At 33.4% G+C, this 19,277-nt stretch overlaps 1 protein-coding gene across 1 annotated transcript; it reads right to left on the bottom strand.

The window, feature by feature from the left end:
* Positions 1 to 7,720: 7,720 nt before the first annotated feature.
* Positions 7,721 to 8,095, bottom strand: LOC149153657 (chymopapain-like). Its single transcript, XM_089443890.1, has one exon. It carries the CDS (start codon positions 8,093 to 8,095, stop codon positions 7,721 to 7,723), a length of 375 nt encoding a protein of 124 aa, XP_089300016.1.
* Positions 8,096 to 19,277: the final 11,182 nt, after the last annotated feature.

Raw genomic sequence — 19,277 nt, 5'->3', positions numbered from 1 at the left:
TTATAATGATAGTTTCTGCCGAGGAAGAGATGCAACAGAAATAAATGAGATGATGATACTTTTAACGTGCGGTATATTAAATGACTCATACTAACTTCAATTCCGTTCTGTTCTTCATCGCTCACTCACACCAATTGTATGCCCTACCTTATCCACATATTTATTTCCATTACAGTTTCCAGCACGTAAAGTTCTTGGATGATTGAATGCATTTATGGCGTTGTTTAACGAGGCTTTAATCAGCTAAGAAATTAATGGAGAATTTATGCTTGAATCAGCTAAGAAATTAAAAAAGAAAAATTATTATTGGGGTCGAGTTTTCGAAACATTTATTTTTCTATGGCATAAATGGATTTAATTATACAAAAATTTTGAAATACCTAAAATCTTGAATCTTGATAGTTATAATTTTGATTTCTAAAAATACAATTCTGGTTTACATTACACATTATTATAACTGATATACCTGCTATCAGCAATGTATAATTGATTAGTTATTAATTGAAACAGATTATAATTAATCTGTTATTAATTATGTTTAATTTAATTAAATTTAAAAAAATTTTATAATTTAAAATTATTAATTAAATTTCATTAATTTTTCATAATATTTAAATTTTGTTACCACTCTTATTTTTATTTGTAACGGTATAAAAATATAATTAATAAAAAAATTAAAACTATTATACAACCCACATAAAAGCACAAATGGCACGTAACAGCAGTGTCATGTAGTTATTGAAAAAGACAGACGCATAATACCTTAATCCACAGGTTGCATTGAGTATTTACGCAGAAATTACATTGGCTTTTTCAGGTTGAATATGGACTTCATGCTGTGAACGACTGACGTTGATACCAACCTTCACATGTAATAACTTTCATATCAATATTTAATTATAATAATCCCTGGGGCTTCTATTATATGTGTCTTTCAAGTGTTTAATTTTATGAAGTATTTAATTTTTCATTGATTTTTTATTAGTTTTTTTACTAAAAAAATTTAAAGATTGGTTGAAATGTTTCCTTTTATGTAATAATAGTAAGAATTGACTTTTGTGTACTCTATTATTAATTACTATGTATTATTACTAATTACTATGTACAATAAATATAAATAATTTGAAAAATAACATTATATATTAATTACTATGTACCATAAACACAAATGGTTTGTAATTAAATTCAAAAATTCCATTTTCTCATTGGTATAAAGTATTGGATAGACAATTTTTATGGGTTTTATTTTTTAATTTAAAAAATATAAATTTGAAAAAAATATGTAAAAATAACGTGTCCAACTTGTACAACTCTCATTATATCAATTTATACTCTGATGACATGACATGTATACTATAATATGAGCATCATATAAAAAAATGGAGTCGTCTAACGAGGCATAGGAATTGCCCGGACAGTCAAAAGTGGCCGGAATCCGGGCAAAAAAATTTCAAAAAATCTGATAGAAGCAATGTTTAAATCGTGTTTTTGATGGTGGAAATGGATTCAGCACCATCAAAAACGTTTAGACACCTAAAATTTTGAAGTTTAATAACTATAACTTGGATTTACAAAAATCCTTGCCGGATTTTCTCTAAATATTATTGAATTTCCATAAATTTCCGAGCAACTCCTCCGCCTCGTTAGCCTCGTTAGACGTAAAAAGAATCATCATTTATTAAATAAATAATTATTAACTTGTTATCATTCTCTTCAATGTCATATATATATATATATATATATATATATGTTTTATATATATATATATATATATTTAATTATATTAAAAAATTATATTATTGTTTGGAGTACACATAATACATCATGACATTACAATATTTTATTAAACTAAGAGGCAAAAAACGCTATTATTAAAATAATAAAATTCCATATTTTCATAGGTTGTATCTTCTTTAATATACTTATCAAAATAACAAAGTTCCATATTTTCACAATGCATATACTCATAATTCCATTTTTCATTAAAAATTTAAAATGCAATATTATTTTATAATTGTATTTTGTATTTTTTTCTCAAAGAAAAACCCTATATCACAACAATTGGAAATTTTATTTAAATTCCATAAGTTAACAAAAGAAAATATGGTTTTTATTTTTATTTTTTTATTTTATTATTTATTATTAATAATTTATATATTTTTTATCTATAAATATATAAATTATTTTAACTCTGTTAACAACTTTAAAATTATAAGAAAAAAACAATGGATAAAAAATATTTTAATTTCAAAATTTTAAATATTTTTTTTCTATTTTAGAAAAAATTATAAAATAAATAATTTATTATTAAAGAGTTTTACTATCATGTTGTTTATAATATTACGTTATTTATATGTGTAATAGATAGAATTTAAAACATTAATTAAATTAATGTTTTATCATGATTTATGATAGTATTATTTAATTGGTCGATATTTAAATATTATTATATTTAGAAAAATAATTTGATAAGTAGGTGGTTTGATTGCACTCATTTATTTGAAGTGAGTCTATGTACTTAACCAAGGAAAACTAATCTATGCTTCTTGACATTAAATGAGGGAACAACATCCCAATTGGTGCTATTGCAATCATGTTTAACATAACTTTCTCAATTTTTCCATAATCTCAATTATGTTTTTAAAATTATAAAATTTCAAATATTATAGGATCATATATTTATTTTTTAAAAATGGAATAATAATAATTTATTATTTACCCAAAGTCTATTTAAAATATAAATATATGGATTTTAATGATCATAAAAATATTTATTAAGATGATTTAATGATGCATAATATCATTAAATATCATAGGTTATCAATTTCACATGTCCATAAAATCATAACTCATTTCCTATGACACTTGTTTATATGACTCTATTTAATTAGTCATTTTAATTAAAATCATAGAATGGACATAACTATTTTCTCTATAACACTATTAAATTATTCTAAAATATTCCATAAAAGATAAATCCCTACCATCCTTCTCATAGCTATTAATAATTAAATTAAATTTCTAAAATTTCTATTCCAATTCAGTATAAATATAATAGTAGTATTATTTTTATCCTAGTTACAATACTTTTTGCTATTAATTTTTTTTGGTATAAAAAACAGAATAATATAGTTATTGATTAATTCAAAAATTACATAGAGACATAGAGATACAAAGTTTGGAAAATGCCATAAACAATCAAACAAATATATATTCAATGAATTAATTGTTATGAAATCTCTATATTACATATGCCATAATTTAATCAAAATCCAAGCATTCACTAGAGTTGGAAACTTGAATTGAATTGGTAGGAGCCTCCTCCATATGATATTATTTTATGCATTGATTTGGTTCAAAAAATTAATATACATTCTTAACAATTAGAAATTGAAAGATCTAAACAATTAGATGTAAAGAAATATATTTTCAATTACTATATATACTTTGTCTTTCTTTGAATTTTATGTTCACGATTTTTATTTATAAAAATATTTTGGTAAAGTTAATAATTTAAATTATTATTTTTAAATTTAAAAATTTTAATAAATTCAAATTATATTTAAATATAAAATAATTATAATTTAAATGTATATTAATCTTATAATATATTTTATAAAATAAAATAAAATTTATTTAATATTTATCTAATCAATGTTAAAAAATTATCATCTATCTCTTAGCTTTATTATATTTAAACTGAGTAGCACTTGTTTCTTACAATTGAAATTGTTTTTTTGTTAATAATATTTTTAAGGAATAAATTTAAATATATTTATTTTACAAAATTTAAAATGTATAATAATTTTTCAAAACACTAAATTTATTTACATATTTAAAATATATTTTAAATTATTAAAAAATTATAATAAACAAATTAATAAAAAAGAAATACATTTATTTATTATCATTACAATTGTTTTTTTGGTTGAAACTTAACATCAAAGAGTGCGTTAAGAGAGCACCTGATCCTTTATCTAAAACACAATTAAATCTTAATTTGATAAGTGCATAAATAATTTGTTTTTTTTTCCTTCGAAATTTAATGATAATTTTTAAGAATAAATTTAAGTTTGTTTATTTTACAAAATTTAAATGTATAATAATTTTTCAAAACTTTAGATTTGTTTCTATATTTAAAAAAAAAAAAATTATAAAAAAATTATAATAGAAAAATAAAATAAATAAATAATATTTATAAATTAAACTTATCTTTTCAAAATTAATCTCATGCTCATCTACAATGTCTGTCACCTTTCAAAATAAAATGATACTTGTCACATCTCCATATATATTATAATAATAATAATAATAAATTACCTTCTACCATAACTCTTTTACCTACTTACCATAGTCATATGAATGATTACTATTTATCAAGGTTTATTGTAATTTCCATAAGTCAAATAACAACTTTCGAGCATGGTTATGATGGTACTTACTATAAGCTTTATGTTGATACCATATACAATCTTATTTCAAATGATATTTTAGTACTGATATGCATATGATATGTGTAATGTTTACAATTCAAATCACACTTGGGATTTAGTGTTGTACATAGTTCTCTGTACGTAATTTAAAGCTTATTAATGTTCTGCTCTGCGACGGAGTTGTGGCAGGAGCAGGGTTCGTCCATTACGCCAGTTGCCCTCCAGCGGTCCTCCTTGCCTCATTCTCTTCGCTTCATCGACGGTGCACAAGCTTGGGTGTCGATCCTACGGTTGTTATACTTTCTGGAAAACTTCAATGTGCAATATGCTAGCGGTGTGGTTCATTATTCACTTTTGCTCTCGACTCTCGGGCTATGCTACTAGGGTTTCACTCCAGGAGGGTTTGTGTAGTGTCGAGGATGTCATGGCATCCGTAATGGCTCTTGAGGCAAATGATTTCTCTACCCAGGTGCGACATATGTCAGGTAAGTCCATAAATTTCATTATCTTTTTCTTGGCTTTCGTCTAAGTTCATCTTCGATGGTATCTTCTGACACCTTGCCGACACTGGGATGTAGGTTTTGCGGATACAGTCTTGGCATTCCTAAGGACCCACATAGCAGTTTATGTTGATCCTGCCACCGTTCTCCTGCTCTAGTCATTAAAGGGTTTACGGGTATGCTTTAGTCTAGTTGCGGTCTGTGTAATGGCCAAGTAAAGAGGTCGGTTGTTCTTGTAGATGTTGCTTTCGATTGTTTAGAGTAATTGTCTAGGTTGTCTAGATTTACACTTGAAAAAAAATATGTAATTATTCAAATTTGAACAAAAAGGGGTTGACCCGAGGAAAACTTCACTACTGCGAATGTATATTTAACTGGGTATTCGTTTCTATTTTCGAATGATTATACATATCTCCTGTTTGTTGAAATGGAATCAGGGTTTAGCCTTTATCATCTTTGTTTGTATTTAAGAGGAGGCTTGAAACCTTCTTTCTGATATTCAAATGGCATCTGGGTTTACACTGGAAACCTAGGAAAACTCACGAGAAGGCCCGAATCCTTCTCCGCAATGCTTCCAGGTGTATTGATGCCTTCTGGGCTTGTCGTCTTTACAGCATAGGCATAGCATGATTTTTGATGACTAGGCATATAATGTTTTTAGATACGACTAAACTCTATCTTTAGTTTTATTTGATGTCTTCGTTGGATAACCCTATGTTCTGGCATCTCTCCAGTTCCGGAGCGTGATGCATACGAACTACTGGGCAATGAATCGAACTCTATTATTTCGACATATGTGGAATTTGGGGTTTTTAAAACGTTTTCTTGACTTATAAGCACAGTTCTTGTTCTAAGATGCACATTTGTTTTCAATGATTATTAAGAGTTTTTTATGGTTAAGCTATTCATATATTTATATGGCTATTTGTGTCATGCTTATTCTATTTATTCACCCTAAATTACTTTGGGATTCCATTGCTCAGTGCTGCCATATAATTTTTTGGATTCTATTGCCAGTATTAGAAAATGTAGAGAAAAGAAAAGGGTTACCGTGATTTTTTTTGCTTCTCAGTTTTAGCAAGTACTTTGTTCGTACATTCTTCTCATGGCTAATTGAACTTAGCTTTTTTTTGTTAATACTATGCATGCATAATTTTCCTTTTTCTCTGTGAAAAACTATTTTCCTGAGTCTGTAATTAATTGTTCAAATCTCTATTTAAGTAGGAATATCTTATCTCTAATTTTCAGATATCACTGTACAGTAATCATTTTAGGTGTTATTAGGTGTTATTTACAGCATCTACCAGAACTAAACATTTTATCCTAACAGCTCATAAAAAAATAAGTTGCTTTAGGTTATTTACTTACCTGTACAGCTGTAATAAAGAAAGAAAATTCAATTGTTGAAGTCACCTCTGTAATTTACAGATTTCAATCCTCCCATCCATGAGACTTGTCCTCGGGTCCAAGTCTCCCCCAAGCTTGCTCACAAGACCAATGTCTTCTTGCAAGACTTCGCACACTCAATCCTCCCATCCATGAGACTTGTCCTCGGGTCCAAGTCTCCCCCAAGCTTGCTCACAAGACCAATGTCTTCTTGCAAGACTTCGCACACAGCGCTTTCGCTATCTGGTCACCACCAAACTTAGCTTCTCTTACTCTGACCCCTCAGCATGGTTCCTCTCCCTTTCTCCCCTGTAACTCACAGGCTTTTCTCCCCTTTTTGAGTTCTTTATTTAGAGAATTCATAATCAAACAAGTAGTTAGGGTTTTTGGCAACTGCCTACCTTAACTTTCTTGATATGAAAAGTTATAAGATTTGTTAATCTCTTTAATAATTAACAAAATTAAATACTTAATTCAAACAATAATCATAATACCCAATTTTGGTTTTACTGCAATAAAGTAAAATATTTACAATTTTCTGAAAACATTACAGTAGTCTTGTACCATGTTCTGTGTCTGGTTAAAACCTAAATGAACAATATTCACCCCTATTGTTTTCCCAGCCCAAAGATTAAAGGCCATACACAAAGCTAATTAGTCGCTTAGTGCATGGACCCATGACATATCAGAATATGTGTACTCATGCATATCTCTACATTTTACGACAGCTCTCCAACCCCCAGAGGCTCCATCGTTCAGTATAATTAATGCGGGTAGTGCCCTACAGGGTATCCTACTCCATCTTCCCAACGTTATCCGTACCAAACTTCGTTATCCTATCCTAATTTTCAGGTTGGCTTCCGTTCTGATTGATAGAATTTAATAGTTGGTGAATTCAAATTTTAAAATTGGAATCGAGAAACAAATATATGGGCCATTCACTTGGCAGATGGGAAAGTAGGGAGCATTGATTTAGTTAGGCGTTCAAGAAAATTTGCTGGCGTTCGAAGTATTTCTTGGTGCTGGTGTTCAAAGCCTTACTGAATACAATTAAAGAGCTCGGGTGTTGGTCATCTGCAATGAAATCACCATGGAAGTGATTCATGCAATGAAATCACCATGGAAGTGATTCATGGATTTATGGTGATGTTGCAAAGATTCAGTGGATCATGATCGGTTAGTGAATCTCAATTCTTGGATTGGTATCAAATGTTTGTCATGTTTTTATAGAAAAGTGTTTACAATGGATAGGCCTTGAATAAACAACAAAATGTATATCTATTTTCTTTTTTTATATCTATAAACCTAACTGATATTAGTTACACTATCAGCTTTGATCAACAAACTCACCGCGTTCGCCTTGATCTTTCACATCGGTCACTGCACCGTTATTCCTCCAATTTATAGCCGCGGCAGAGCAGTAGCGCGTTCATATATGAATTTCTTGCCATAACCTGTATGATTGGTTAGGCATTTTGATTTGAACTCGTCATGACTCATGTCTGCATATTTGTTAAGGCCAAGCCAGTAGCTCAGGTTCTGCTGGTTAACTTCATCTATATATCTCAGATTGTCTTTGAAAATCTCGTATCTATGTTGCTTCTCCTCTGCCAATGTATATACCCTTTTGTGCGTCACAAGCCATGATTCGTAGAGAGACGCAATTCTGTCATCACTGAGAAGATCCTCAGGGGAGTATCCGAAATCCCTCGCAGATGTCAAGGCGATGAGTATCAGGCAGGAAAAGAAGAATGCAGGAAGAGATATGTAATCCATCCGAAACCAAAATCAGAAACAGATTGCTGAGTCACTATAAGTCCAATCCAAAGTTGGACCGAAGCGAAAACTAATTCTCTAACTTTAACTATTTTCTTATAACACATTGAATCTTCTGCCTTGAAGTGTTTTGTACCTTCGAACCAAATGAAAGTTTTGACAAGTATCCATCCAATGAAAGTGCATGGATCACTACAACTTAATATTTACTCAACAATGCATGCCAAGGAGCTTCGAAAGATGAAATGTCAACAACAACTTTCCTCCAACATTGGGCTGCTCCTAACAAACCTCTTATCAAAATGATGATCTTGGACATTAACCAATCAACAATGGCATCCAACTTGGAGAGGTTTGCCTTCAACTTACCTCCTCCAATACCATGGCCCAAATGCATCAAAGAAGTGAAACCCAACTTGTACTTTGATATCTTCAAAACATTAAACAGTTTTCCTTCACAGAAGACATGTGCATAAGAAAACTTTCTAAACATGTTTATGTCACCCATGTGGAAATTTTTTCAAGAAATGACTCTTTTTTGCCATACTTCAAATTCATGTATGTAATAGAAGTGCTACAAATAACATACAACATTAAAATCCATACAAGCCATTCTTGTTTGGTGGTATGTATATTCTTGTACTGACCTCTTTTTACAACTTTGCTTTGGCAAAAACTACCTAAAATACTTACCATTCCTCTTTGGCACCATAACCATCAGTGCAAAACATGGCATAAGGGATGATTGAATGAGCCCATTGTTCAACAAACTTTTGCATTGCATTGGTGTCTCTACACTTTGCAATTTTTTCAACCCTTGCATGATAACATCACAAAGAGAAACCTCTTGCTGCAAAGATATTTCATGTGAAGTTTCTTTCTCCTTGAAGGATGATTCTTTCACAACCTGATATACTTCATCACTCTGATGAACTAAACCAACCAAATCAGAATTGAAACTTGCATTACATGCAACAACATTATTATAAACAATATCATCATTTGGCTCGAACATGAGAAGTACAAACTTTTACTTGAATTCACTAGTCTTTCTTGCCTCCCCTGCATTAACCAAAGAAATGTTCAAATTTTTTGATGGGCTGTCACTATGTACTCCACACCATCCTTGAACAAGTGATACTTGTTTTCATGGCGGTAAAAGACTACTTTCTAGTCATACAAATATGGACTACCCAACACCACACCTGAAATATCAAGCGGTACCACATCTAACTCTACTTCGTCAACAAAATTTGCAGTGATTGCAAACTTAAACCAACATTTTCTTGTAACCTGTAAACTTGTGTCTCTTGTTATCCATCCCAAAGGGTATGGTTTATGGTGAGGTACAATTTCAAGATTCAATTTGTTGACTAAGTCTTCAGAGATTAGATTTGCTTGTGACCCACTATCGAAGAGTGTGTCAATCTTGGTGTGTTTAGATATGACCCTAAGATGAAATAACTCAATTCATCTCTTTTCATCTGGAGTAGTAATAGTGTTACAGTTTTGTGAACTAGTGCTTGCAATATCTTGTTTTCCTTTGATTCCCATGATAGTGATTTTATTTTCATCACTCGATTCAGAACCTAAATCTTCTTGAGTGGTTTTTTATTTCCCTTTATTGTTGAACTTATTTGGTCTCATTTCTGGATGCAATTTCCAGCAGTATGCTTCATCTTGGCCCTCTTTGGAACAATGTTTGCATGTGATTTTCTCCCCTTCTTTCTTCACACTTGCATTCTTCTTTCCCTTCCATTTTCCTCCTTTCTCTTTCTCCTTACCCTTCGATGGCTTTTTATTACTATCCTCTTCATAAGTGTTCTTTCCTCTAAATTCAAGATGTGTGGCTTGCACACATACTTCATCTAAATTAGTTGGATTGAACATAAGAATAGTGTGTTTAATATAAGAATGTAAACCCCCAATATATTTCAACAGTGTATCTTGAGAATTCAAATTCACTCCTAATAACAAAGCCCTTTTTCTAAACTCCTGTGTATAACCTTAGATTGTTTGGCCTTTAAGCTGCCTAAAATTCTTCCAACTCATAATGGATTTCTTCATATATGCTAAAGGATAAAACTGTCTTTTAATTGCAGAAACAAATTCAACCCATGGATTCTCATTTCCCCTTGAGTCTTTTCTTCCCACCAAACTAGTGCATATCCTTCTAGCCTCAGTGAAGCCAACTGGATCTTTATGTCGTCTTCTTGAAGGTTCTAAATTTTGCAGTGCAACTATCAAATCCAATTGTCCAACTTTTCCGCATTCACTTCTACATTCTACATGGGAAGTTCGAATTTTATGTCCAATTTCAGTAATGGAGTTTTTCCTTTTGGGGTTTTGGAATGAGTATGCGCAGTTGCAGTGGTGGTAGTGGAAGATGATTTTGTGTGAGATGATGGAGATGATGAGGAAGATGATGAGGATGGTGGAGATGTAGGTTTCTTTCCACCATTCCCTTTGAAATCCTTCTTCTCATCTTTTTTGTCCTTTGAGCTTCCTTCTCCATGTGGAGGTTTAGAACTCTCTCCAACCATTCTAGTGTTCCTCTCTTCATAGAGGACTTTAACCATCTCAATCAAAGTATATAAAGCTTTATTGAATTCTTCCTTTTCTGAAAAGGGACCTCCAGGCTCTCTTTCTCCAAACATAATGGCTATGCATTTAGGCTCAGAAATTTGTATTGATTGTACCTCTTCAATCTCAATTGAAGGCAAAAATTGAGGAGCTTCAAGTGCAGCTGGAATTGGAACTTTGGGTGTTGGAGATTGTGGCCTTGTGGCTCTCCTTCTATGCATTACCTCAGGAGTTGTAACCAATAGCTTCCCTTCTCCTCTCTACAACTCTAACCTTGTAAGCATCACAATTTTGCAACCATTAAACCCTTCAAGCAAATCATTCAAGAAACTTTGTGCTCTGATACCAACTTGATCTAAAATTGATTGCTAGTTAATGTTGTGCTAGTATCATTTCCAAATATAAAATTTTCTTTGCTTTGGTTTGCTTATCCATAGAGAGTTTATCCATAAGCATGTGATTGTAAATTCATCTAACTTGGTGAAATTTAGTGTTTTGCATGAAATTAAAACCATGAATTTAAATGGTTGAACAACAGCATATAAAAACACAACAAGCACAAATAATAGAGCTCAATACACAATTTTTTGTTGAAGGAGTTCACCCCTCATGGGCTACATCTCCTTGGTCCAGCTTCATAGTGTGGGCCTTTGTATTAGCTTCAATAGTGCTCCAATGAATTTAAAACATTCAAATATATCATAAATGACTATTTTTTTACTCAATTTGGTTACCGGCTGCTCTGGGAATGGCCTCCAACACCTGGTGACCCTAGGCTTAAAAAATATTCAAGTGACCAAAAACACCTGTAGATGACCTCTTCTACCTCCGCAACCTACTCCAATGAATTCCTAACATGCCAATTAGCCAAAAATGACTATTCATTTTCGAAATTTGGCTGAGAATTGTTTCAGTTATGGAAAAACCAATTTTTCCTACATTTCCTCCACCAAATCTGGAAGAACTGCCAATTAAATTTCCAAAAATAGGAATTCCACCATAGTTGGAGGCACCGCCGAAATTGACGCCGGACTAAACTCCATTTAAACTGCTGCTTAATTAATGTTAATACTGATTACTGGTGCACTAATCCTGCTTAATGGTAGCGATGGCCCTTGGTTGCACTCTTGTGGTCTCATGGGGTGGGGATTGGCTCCCACCACCTTGCCATCAGACTTGAACTACGCATTTAAACATAATAACGTGGCCATATCTTTCAACATGTGCGCTGGTGGTTTGTTGGTATGGTGTGGTAGTTATGAGGGGGAGGTCACAGGTTCAAACTTACCCTCCCCCATCACATTAATTTTGCCATATTATATACCATTGCTTTGTATAACTTATACCATATCACATAAAAAGAAATGCGCATATGTTGAGTACTTAATTAAACTATTTAATATATATATATATATATATATATATATATATATATATATATATATATATATATATATATATATATATATATATATATATATATATATATATATATATATATATATATATATATATATATATATAATTGTATAATATAACATAATAATTATATATAATAATATTTAATTAAAATAAAAAATCAAATTCCACCTTAGAGAAATTTGCACACAACCACACTGGCAAATCCTGAGGTGACACTTGTCACAGTCCTATTGGGTGTAAACTGAAGAAGATTCCGCTTGCTGACTGGACTGCCATGTCATCATTCTATCCCATTCTGCAATTTTTTTAGCTATTTAGGAAAACAAACAGCTTGATTTTTCTCCTTCATCCGGACTTCATTTTCGATGAAACAAATTGCATTGCGATCGTATTGATGAGACAGAAGAAACCATATATTTTTTGAGCCAATATGAGAACTCTGACTTTTGAGCTAAATGATGAGCACCTGATCAATCCCTATGGGTCGAAGCTTGCAATACAGTTATTTACTTACAGAACAGGAGACCTCAAAAGATTATTGGAATGGTTTCAATTGAAGTGACTTTCACTGGGAGGAAGTTATATGTCTCCCACTTTCATATTTTTGGATCCATAGTCTATCGTCATGTCTCCAAAAATAACAAGAAAAAGTTGGATCCCACTACAGAAAAGGGGATATTTATGGGCTATTCTGAGACACCTCATATTTACCCGCTATACACGCCCTCACTCAAGATGAATGTTATGAGGAGGGATGTGATATTTGATGAGGATAAATCCATGAGGAGTTCTCTAGAGCGAGAGATGAGCATACCATGAGAGGAGGAGCCTCAGTCAGATCCAAAGAGTGAGATCTTACTCAAAGGCAAGAGGACATTCCAGGAGGATGATGTGGAGAAGCCACATGTGGAGGAGTAGAGAGCAGACTCAGTAGAGGCACCCACTCACACAGAGCCTTCTAGAGAAGGGAGGAAAAGGACCAGGATGGCTGACAAGTTAGTGCAGGAATCTTGGGAGCAGGTTGGAACTCCTAGCTCCTTGCATAGACAGAGGAGATCACTAGACATATATATAGGATATATGGCACTCATGTGTTATAGATCTGATATGAAAATATAAGACAATAAAAACAAACCCAAGAAATAACAAGATTTGGATATAGATAGAAATGATTCACTTTATTGATCAAACCCTAAGGTAGGGCAACACCATATATTCACTCCTTAAGGAAGGAGAACACTCCACAAGCCATATGCATGTTCATACAATAATCCTTCACATCCCTCATTGTGGAATCTCTAGCCTCTTTATAGGCCTCATACATACAATACCATGGGTCATTACCATGGTTCCCTCAATACCATCTATCTAATACCATGGGCCCATTACATTATTACTAAATACTTGTGGTCCCTTACATGATATGGGTTAACCACATTATTTATTACTATGGTCCATCCCATTATTACATTATTCCCTTGGATACCTCCCTTTGTACCCCATGTTATCCCCCCTAGGTATATAACATTCCACCCCCCTTAACATGTTTCGTCCCCGAAACATGAGAAGAACACAAATAATAAGATCTACTCAAAAGAGTAGCCCACTGGTACCATGCACGTGTATCTAGCCATCCAAGAGAAAGGTGAACCCTCGATCTTGCTGGTGCCTCGCTCGCTTGAGATGGAAGTTGACCGTGGTAGCTCTTCTGTGTTGATGTGTAGTAGGTGGATCTTCGCTCCTCTCTATCTGTCATGCGGGGGTTGTTGTCCTTGTGGCTAATTGGTTGCCATTTTGTTGGTTGTTTTCTTGCGGGGTGATGTGGGTGATGATATGTTGAAGTTTTAACCCACGGTGTCTTTTTATTTAATTCACCCTGCTGTGGTGTCTTATCTTCCAATATTACTTCAACCACTGAGCCCTCATCTGATGTATCAACACCTGTATCCTTTTCTGCTTTAGCCTTTGTTTGTGTTTGATTGTCGATCATCAATGGCTCATCATATGATATGTCAGTCCCTGGAACATCTTCTGCGTCAACCTTCATGGACTCTACTTGTTTATTGATGGAAATATCCTGTAATGTAATTTTCTTCTTTTTATACCAGAGCTTCAGGAATTTCTTCTACACATTAATATTGATAGTACCCATGGATTCCATCCAAGGATATCCTAAAACAACATCCATATTATCCATCTCTGAATTATAAAAATCACCATGCCACACATACTTATCCATAGAAATCTTCAAATCCTTATACACTTGAACATCCTCATCATCCATTTGTGTGTTTTCGATGTGTTTTGCTGGAACTTGCAATTTTTTTACCAAATTAACATTCATAAAATTGTGCTTGCAACTAGGATTTATAGATACAACAATTTTCTCCTTCTGAATCAATCCATGAACCTGCAATAAGGAGACAACCGTAGAAAATAACCCTTTACGTGTCTCATTCTCCTTTTTTCTAGTCCGAAACCATTTGTTTAAAATGACACTTTCAAATTCTGCATCTGAAAGTTTGGACAACTACTTGTCGTCAAGTGAGAAATACCATTTGTAAACCTCATCTCTGAAATTAAGCCACACTGAATCCTTCCAATTTTTTTCTCATACTGACTTAGTTTGTTTTATGTATTCTTCAATAGTAGGGCTATCACCTTTTCCAGTAAAATTTTCCATGAAGAGGGTTTGAGAAAAATTCACTTACTTGGCGAAAATTTGAAATGACCACAATTTCGTCCATATTGCTCAGAATCCCTATTATGACCTGTTTTTGAAAATGGAACAACCATTCTGCATCTACCCATGTGATAGAAATCTTGATCCAGGCACTAGAATTTCAGATCTGCACTACAACTCTCCCGTCATCACCAAAATTTCTGCAAAAAAGAGCTGATTTTAAATTAGCGATATCTTCCTCATCCGGACTCCGATTCGACTGATTTTTTTTTTGAAATTGGGTAATTTTTCCCCAAAAATTCAGATCTGAAATTATATTTTATAAATCTTGCACTAGGACGTCCCTATCTTCACCGCAAACTCGCTGCCCCGAAAAATTGTCTGCAGTACCACTGATTTTTAGATCAGCAATATCTCCTTCATCCGGACTCCGATTCGACCAATTTTTTTTTTTTAATCGGGTATTTTTTCACAAAGAATTTAGATCTACAATTATATTTTGTAGATCTTGCACTAGGACGTCTAGATCTGTGCTGCAAACTCGCTACCCCGAAAAATTGTCTACAACCCCACTGATTTTTAAATCAGCGATATCTCCTTCATCCGGACTCCGATTCGACCGATTTTTTTTTGAAATCGGGTATTTTTTCACATAGAATCCATATCTACAATTATATTTTGCAAATCTTGCACCAAGACGTCCAGATCTGCACCATAAACTTGCTGCCCTGAAAAATTGTCTGCAACCCCACTGATTTTTAGATCAGCGATATCTCCTTCATTCGGACTCCGATTCAACCGATTTTTTTTTTTGAAATTGGCTATTTTTTCACAAATAATACAGATATGCAATTATATTTAGTAGATCTTGCACCAAAACATACAGATCTGATCTGCAAACTCACCACCCTTGAAGTCCTGCAAAAATAAAAATAAAAAAATTCTCCACTTTTGTGCCCAAGAAAGTGCTCTGATACCACTTGTTATAGATCTGATATGAAAATATAAGACAATAAAAACAAACCCAAGAAATAACAAGATCTGAATATAGATAGAAATGATTCACTTTATTGATCAAACCCTTAAGGTAGGGCAACACCATATATTCACTCCTTAAGGAAGGAGAACACTCCACAAGCCATATGCCTATTCATACAATAATCCTTCACATCCCTCAATGTGGAGTCTCTAGCCTCTTTATAGGCCTCATAGATACAATACCATGGGTCATTACCATGGTTCCCTCAATACCATCTATCTAATACCATGGGCCCATTACATTATTACTAAATACTTGTGGTCCCTTACATGATATGGGTTAACCACCTTATTTATTACTATGGTCCATCCCATTATTACATTATTCCCTTGGATACCTCCCTTTGTACCCCATGTTATCCCCCCTAGGTATATAACATCATGATAGACTTGATAGATTCTGAGCCATATTATTTTGAAGAGGTTGTTTCGTAGCAAGTGTGGGTAGATTCCATGGTGAAGGAGTATAACCCCATCTTGAAGAACACTAATTGGTAAGTGGTGCCCAAACCTAAGAACAAGTCAGTTGTTGGTTCCAGACTGTTCTATAAGGTGAAACATGTAGCTGATGGCAGTGTTGAGAAGTAAAAGGCCATATTTGTGGCAAAAGGCTTCTCACAGTTGGAGGGGATTAATTATAAGGAGACATTTACCCTTGTGGCAAGATACTCATCTACCAAGACCATACTTGCATTGACAACACAGTCGGGGTGGAGGATCCACCAAATGGATGTTAAAACTATCTTCCTCAATGGAGTGGTTGAGGAAGAGATCTACATTATGTAGCCTAAGGGTTTTGAGACCTTTAGCAAGGAGACACGTGTGTAGTCTCAAGAGATCCATCTATGGTCTCAAGCAAGCACCCCGTGCTTAGTACACTCGCATAGATTCTTATCTCAATGGATTGGGCTTCACTAAGAGTGAGGCATATGCCAATCTCTACATTATGGTAGATGGAAGTTTGTTCATCTTAGTTCTATATGTGGATGATTTGATACTGACAGGAAGCACATGGTTTTGATGAACTACTTCCTTGGCTTGAAGGTGTGGTAAGGAGATGGAGAGATATTTGTTGGACAAGGGAAGTACACCTTGGAAATCCTTCAGATACTGCATATGCAGGATTGAAAACCCATGGATACTCCTCTAGGTACTACTTGGAGGAAAGAGGATGCTTGTACAGGAGAGGCAGTAGATGGCACTATCTACATACAGTTGGTGGGGCTTGATGTACTTTGTGAACACAAGGTACGATATTTGTTTTGTAGTGAACCAACATAGTCTGTTCATGGTGGAGCCTTCCAATATTCATTGGAAAGTAGGAAAACATGTTCTAAGATACCTCAAAGGCACACCAGAGTTTGGTTTATGGTACAGGCATACTAATGGAGTGAAGCTCCAAGGATTCACAGATGCAGACTGGGCAGGGAGTCCCTCAGATAGGAAGAGCACATTGGGAGTTGTATTCAGTGTTGGGTCAGTAGCAGTTTCTTGGTACAACAGGAAACATAAATTTGTAACATTTAACTTAGGAGAGGCCAAGTATATGGATGCTAGTCAAGTAGCATGTGAGGCTATTTGGAGGAAGATCTTGGTTGGTCTCTTCAGTCAGGGAATGGAGCCTACATTGATCCACTGTGACAATTAGATTTTTATAAAATTCTCTTAAAATCTAGTGTTTCATGATAGGTCCAAGCATATAAACATAGGGTACCATCACCTAAGAGATTGTGTGTAGAGGAGGATTGTTATGTTATAGCACATTCCTATAGAGGAGCAGAATGTAGAAATTTTGATAAAGGCTTTGTCAAGACAAAAGTTTGAGTTCCACAGGAGCAGCATTGGGGTTGTTTAGAACCCTTTTGTTTCTAAGAGGGAGTGTTAAATTGTAGCAACAAAATGACTCATTTGACTTGTGCCTTAATCAAATGAATAAATTCGAATTTCCACTTCAGCAGGATGCGTTGTCAAGAAATTAGCAAGAGTGACATGGCCAAATCACTCAGTTAAGTCATTCAATTCAAGTTTGTGGGCTAGAAGTAGAGTTGTATGCAAGTTAGTGGCTAATATATAGCTATCTAGAGGTGTTATCTTCAGTTAAAGTAAGTTATCTGAGCTCTGCTCTAGAATAGAGTCAGTATGAGTTCAGTTGAGTGGTTGTAACTATTGTAAACATAACTAACTATCAGTGAAGTAGCCAATTTACTAAAAATAGCCCTAGTCATGCATGCAATTCAAATTTCCTAGTGAAGTTGGAGAGAAAAGGCATAGTGTAATAATTATTATATTCTAGTGAGTGTACCATGTTTGCATGTAGCGGGTGAGCTAATTTCCTCAGGAATTGCGCAAGGAAATATGAGCTTCCCTATACTTTAGGAGCAAGAATTGGCAAGGAAATACAAGGAAGTAGGAATCCTATTTTGGCTAAGTATTAGCGAGATCGTACTTAGGAGGAGATCAATATTGCAATGTAGATTGAGCTTCAATCGTTGAAGTAGTCAGTGTAATAGATCATTGTTCTCATCTAATATAATACAAATAGACGAAGGGTTTTCCTAGTTGGTTTCTTCAATAAAAAACTTTTTGTATTGTGATTGAATGATTACATGTGTTTCTACTGTTATTTTTCCTTCTGCGGAATTTAATAGAAGAAATTTGTGTCTATTAATTTCAGTTTGATTTCATTAGCAACTGCAATTTCTACTGTAATGACTATGGTGAAATGCAATTTCATTATACCAAGTAGTCTCTAAATAATTATAACATGTCATCATTATGACACAAGTAGAGCTTTTGCTACACTCAAATTTTATTCATATCATTCTTCTTTAAACGTTTTTCCTCGTTGCCTTTCATATGTATACATTAATTACTTAGAGTTGTAACCTACCACTATTACCACATGGTTAAGCTTTGTCATCTCTAATTATGCCACCTTGTTGTATAATAGACATAATACTCTTCATGATGACATGCTTTCAATACCTTAATCTTTAATTAGCCATGAACTGCCACTTTTCTAATTATTTATATTTAATCATAAGAGACTACAAAAATTCATTGTTATTAAATGAGGTTAACCAAAATATTTTTTGAAAAAAATCCTTTGAAAAATATATATCGTGATTTGATTATTAATTTTTTTTAAGATTAAAAACATTTGATAGCTATAAAACATATAATTTGTGAAAAAAAATTTCATAATATTGCAACTATTATATTATATTATAATCCAAGAGGTGAAATTTTGTAACCCTACGAAGTCAATATAAGCCAATCAGTGTTTGCCAAGACAAAACTCTATCAATGTACAAGATTGGAGACAAACCACCACTTTCTTTCCAGCAACAACAAGGAATAGGAGCAACATATGATATATCAAAAAGTAGTTGCAAGATGTGAGAATTTTACGCATCAAGGAGCAAGTGCAAGGTTGTTCTTTAGAAGCATGTGCAA

Source organism: Pinus tabuliformis, chromosome 9, assembly GCF_031772625.1.
Source record: "Pinus tabuliformis cultivar Carrire ecotype Pingquan chromosome 9, CPIR1, whole genome shotgun sequence".
NCBI classification, from domain to species: domain Eukaryota; kingdom Viridiplantae; phylum Streptophyta; class Pinopsida; order Pinales; family Pinaceae; genus Pinus; species Pinus tabuliformis.
This window is presented reverse-complemented; position numbering and strand designations above follow the sequence as displayed.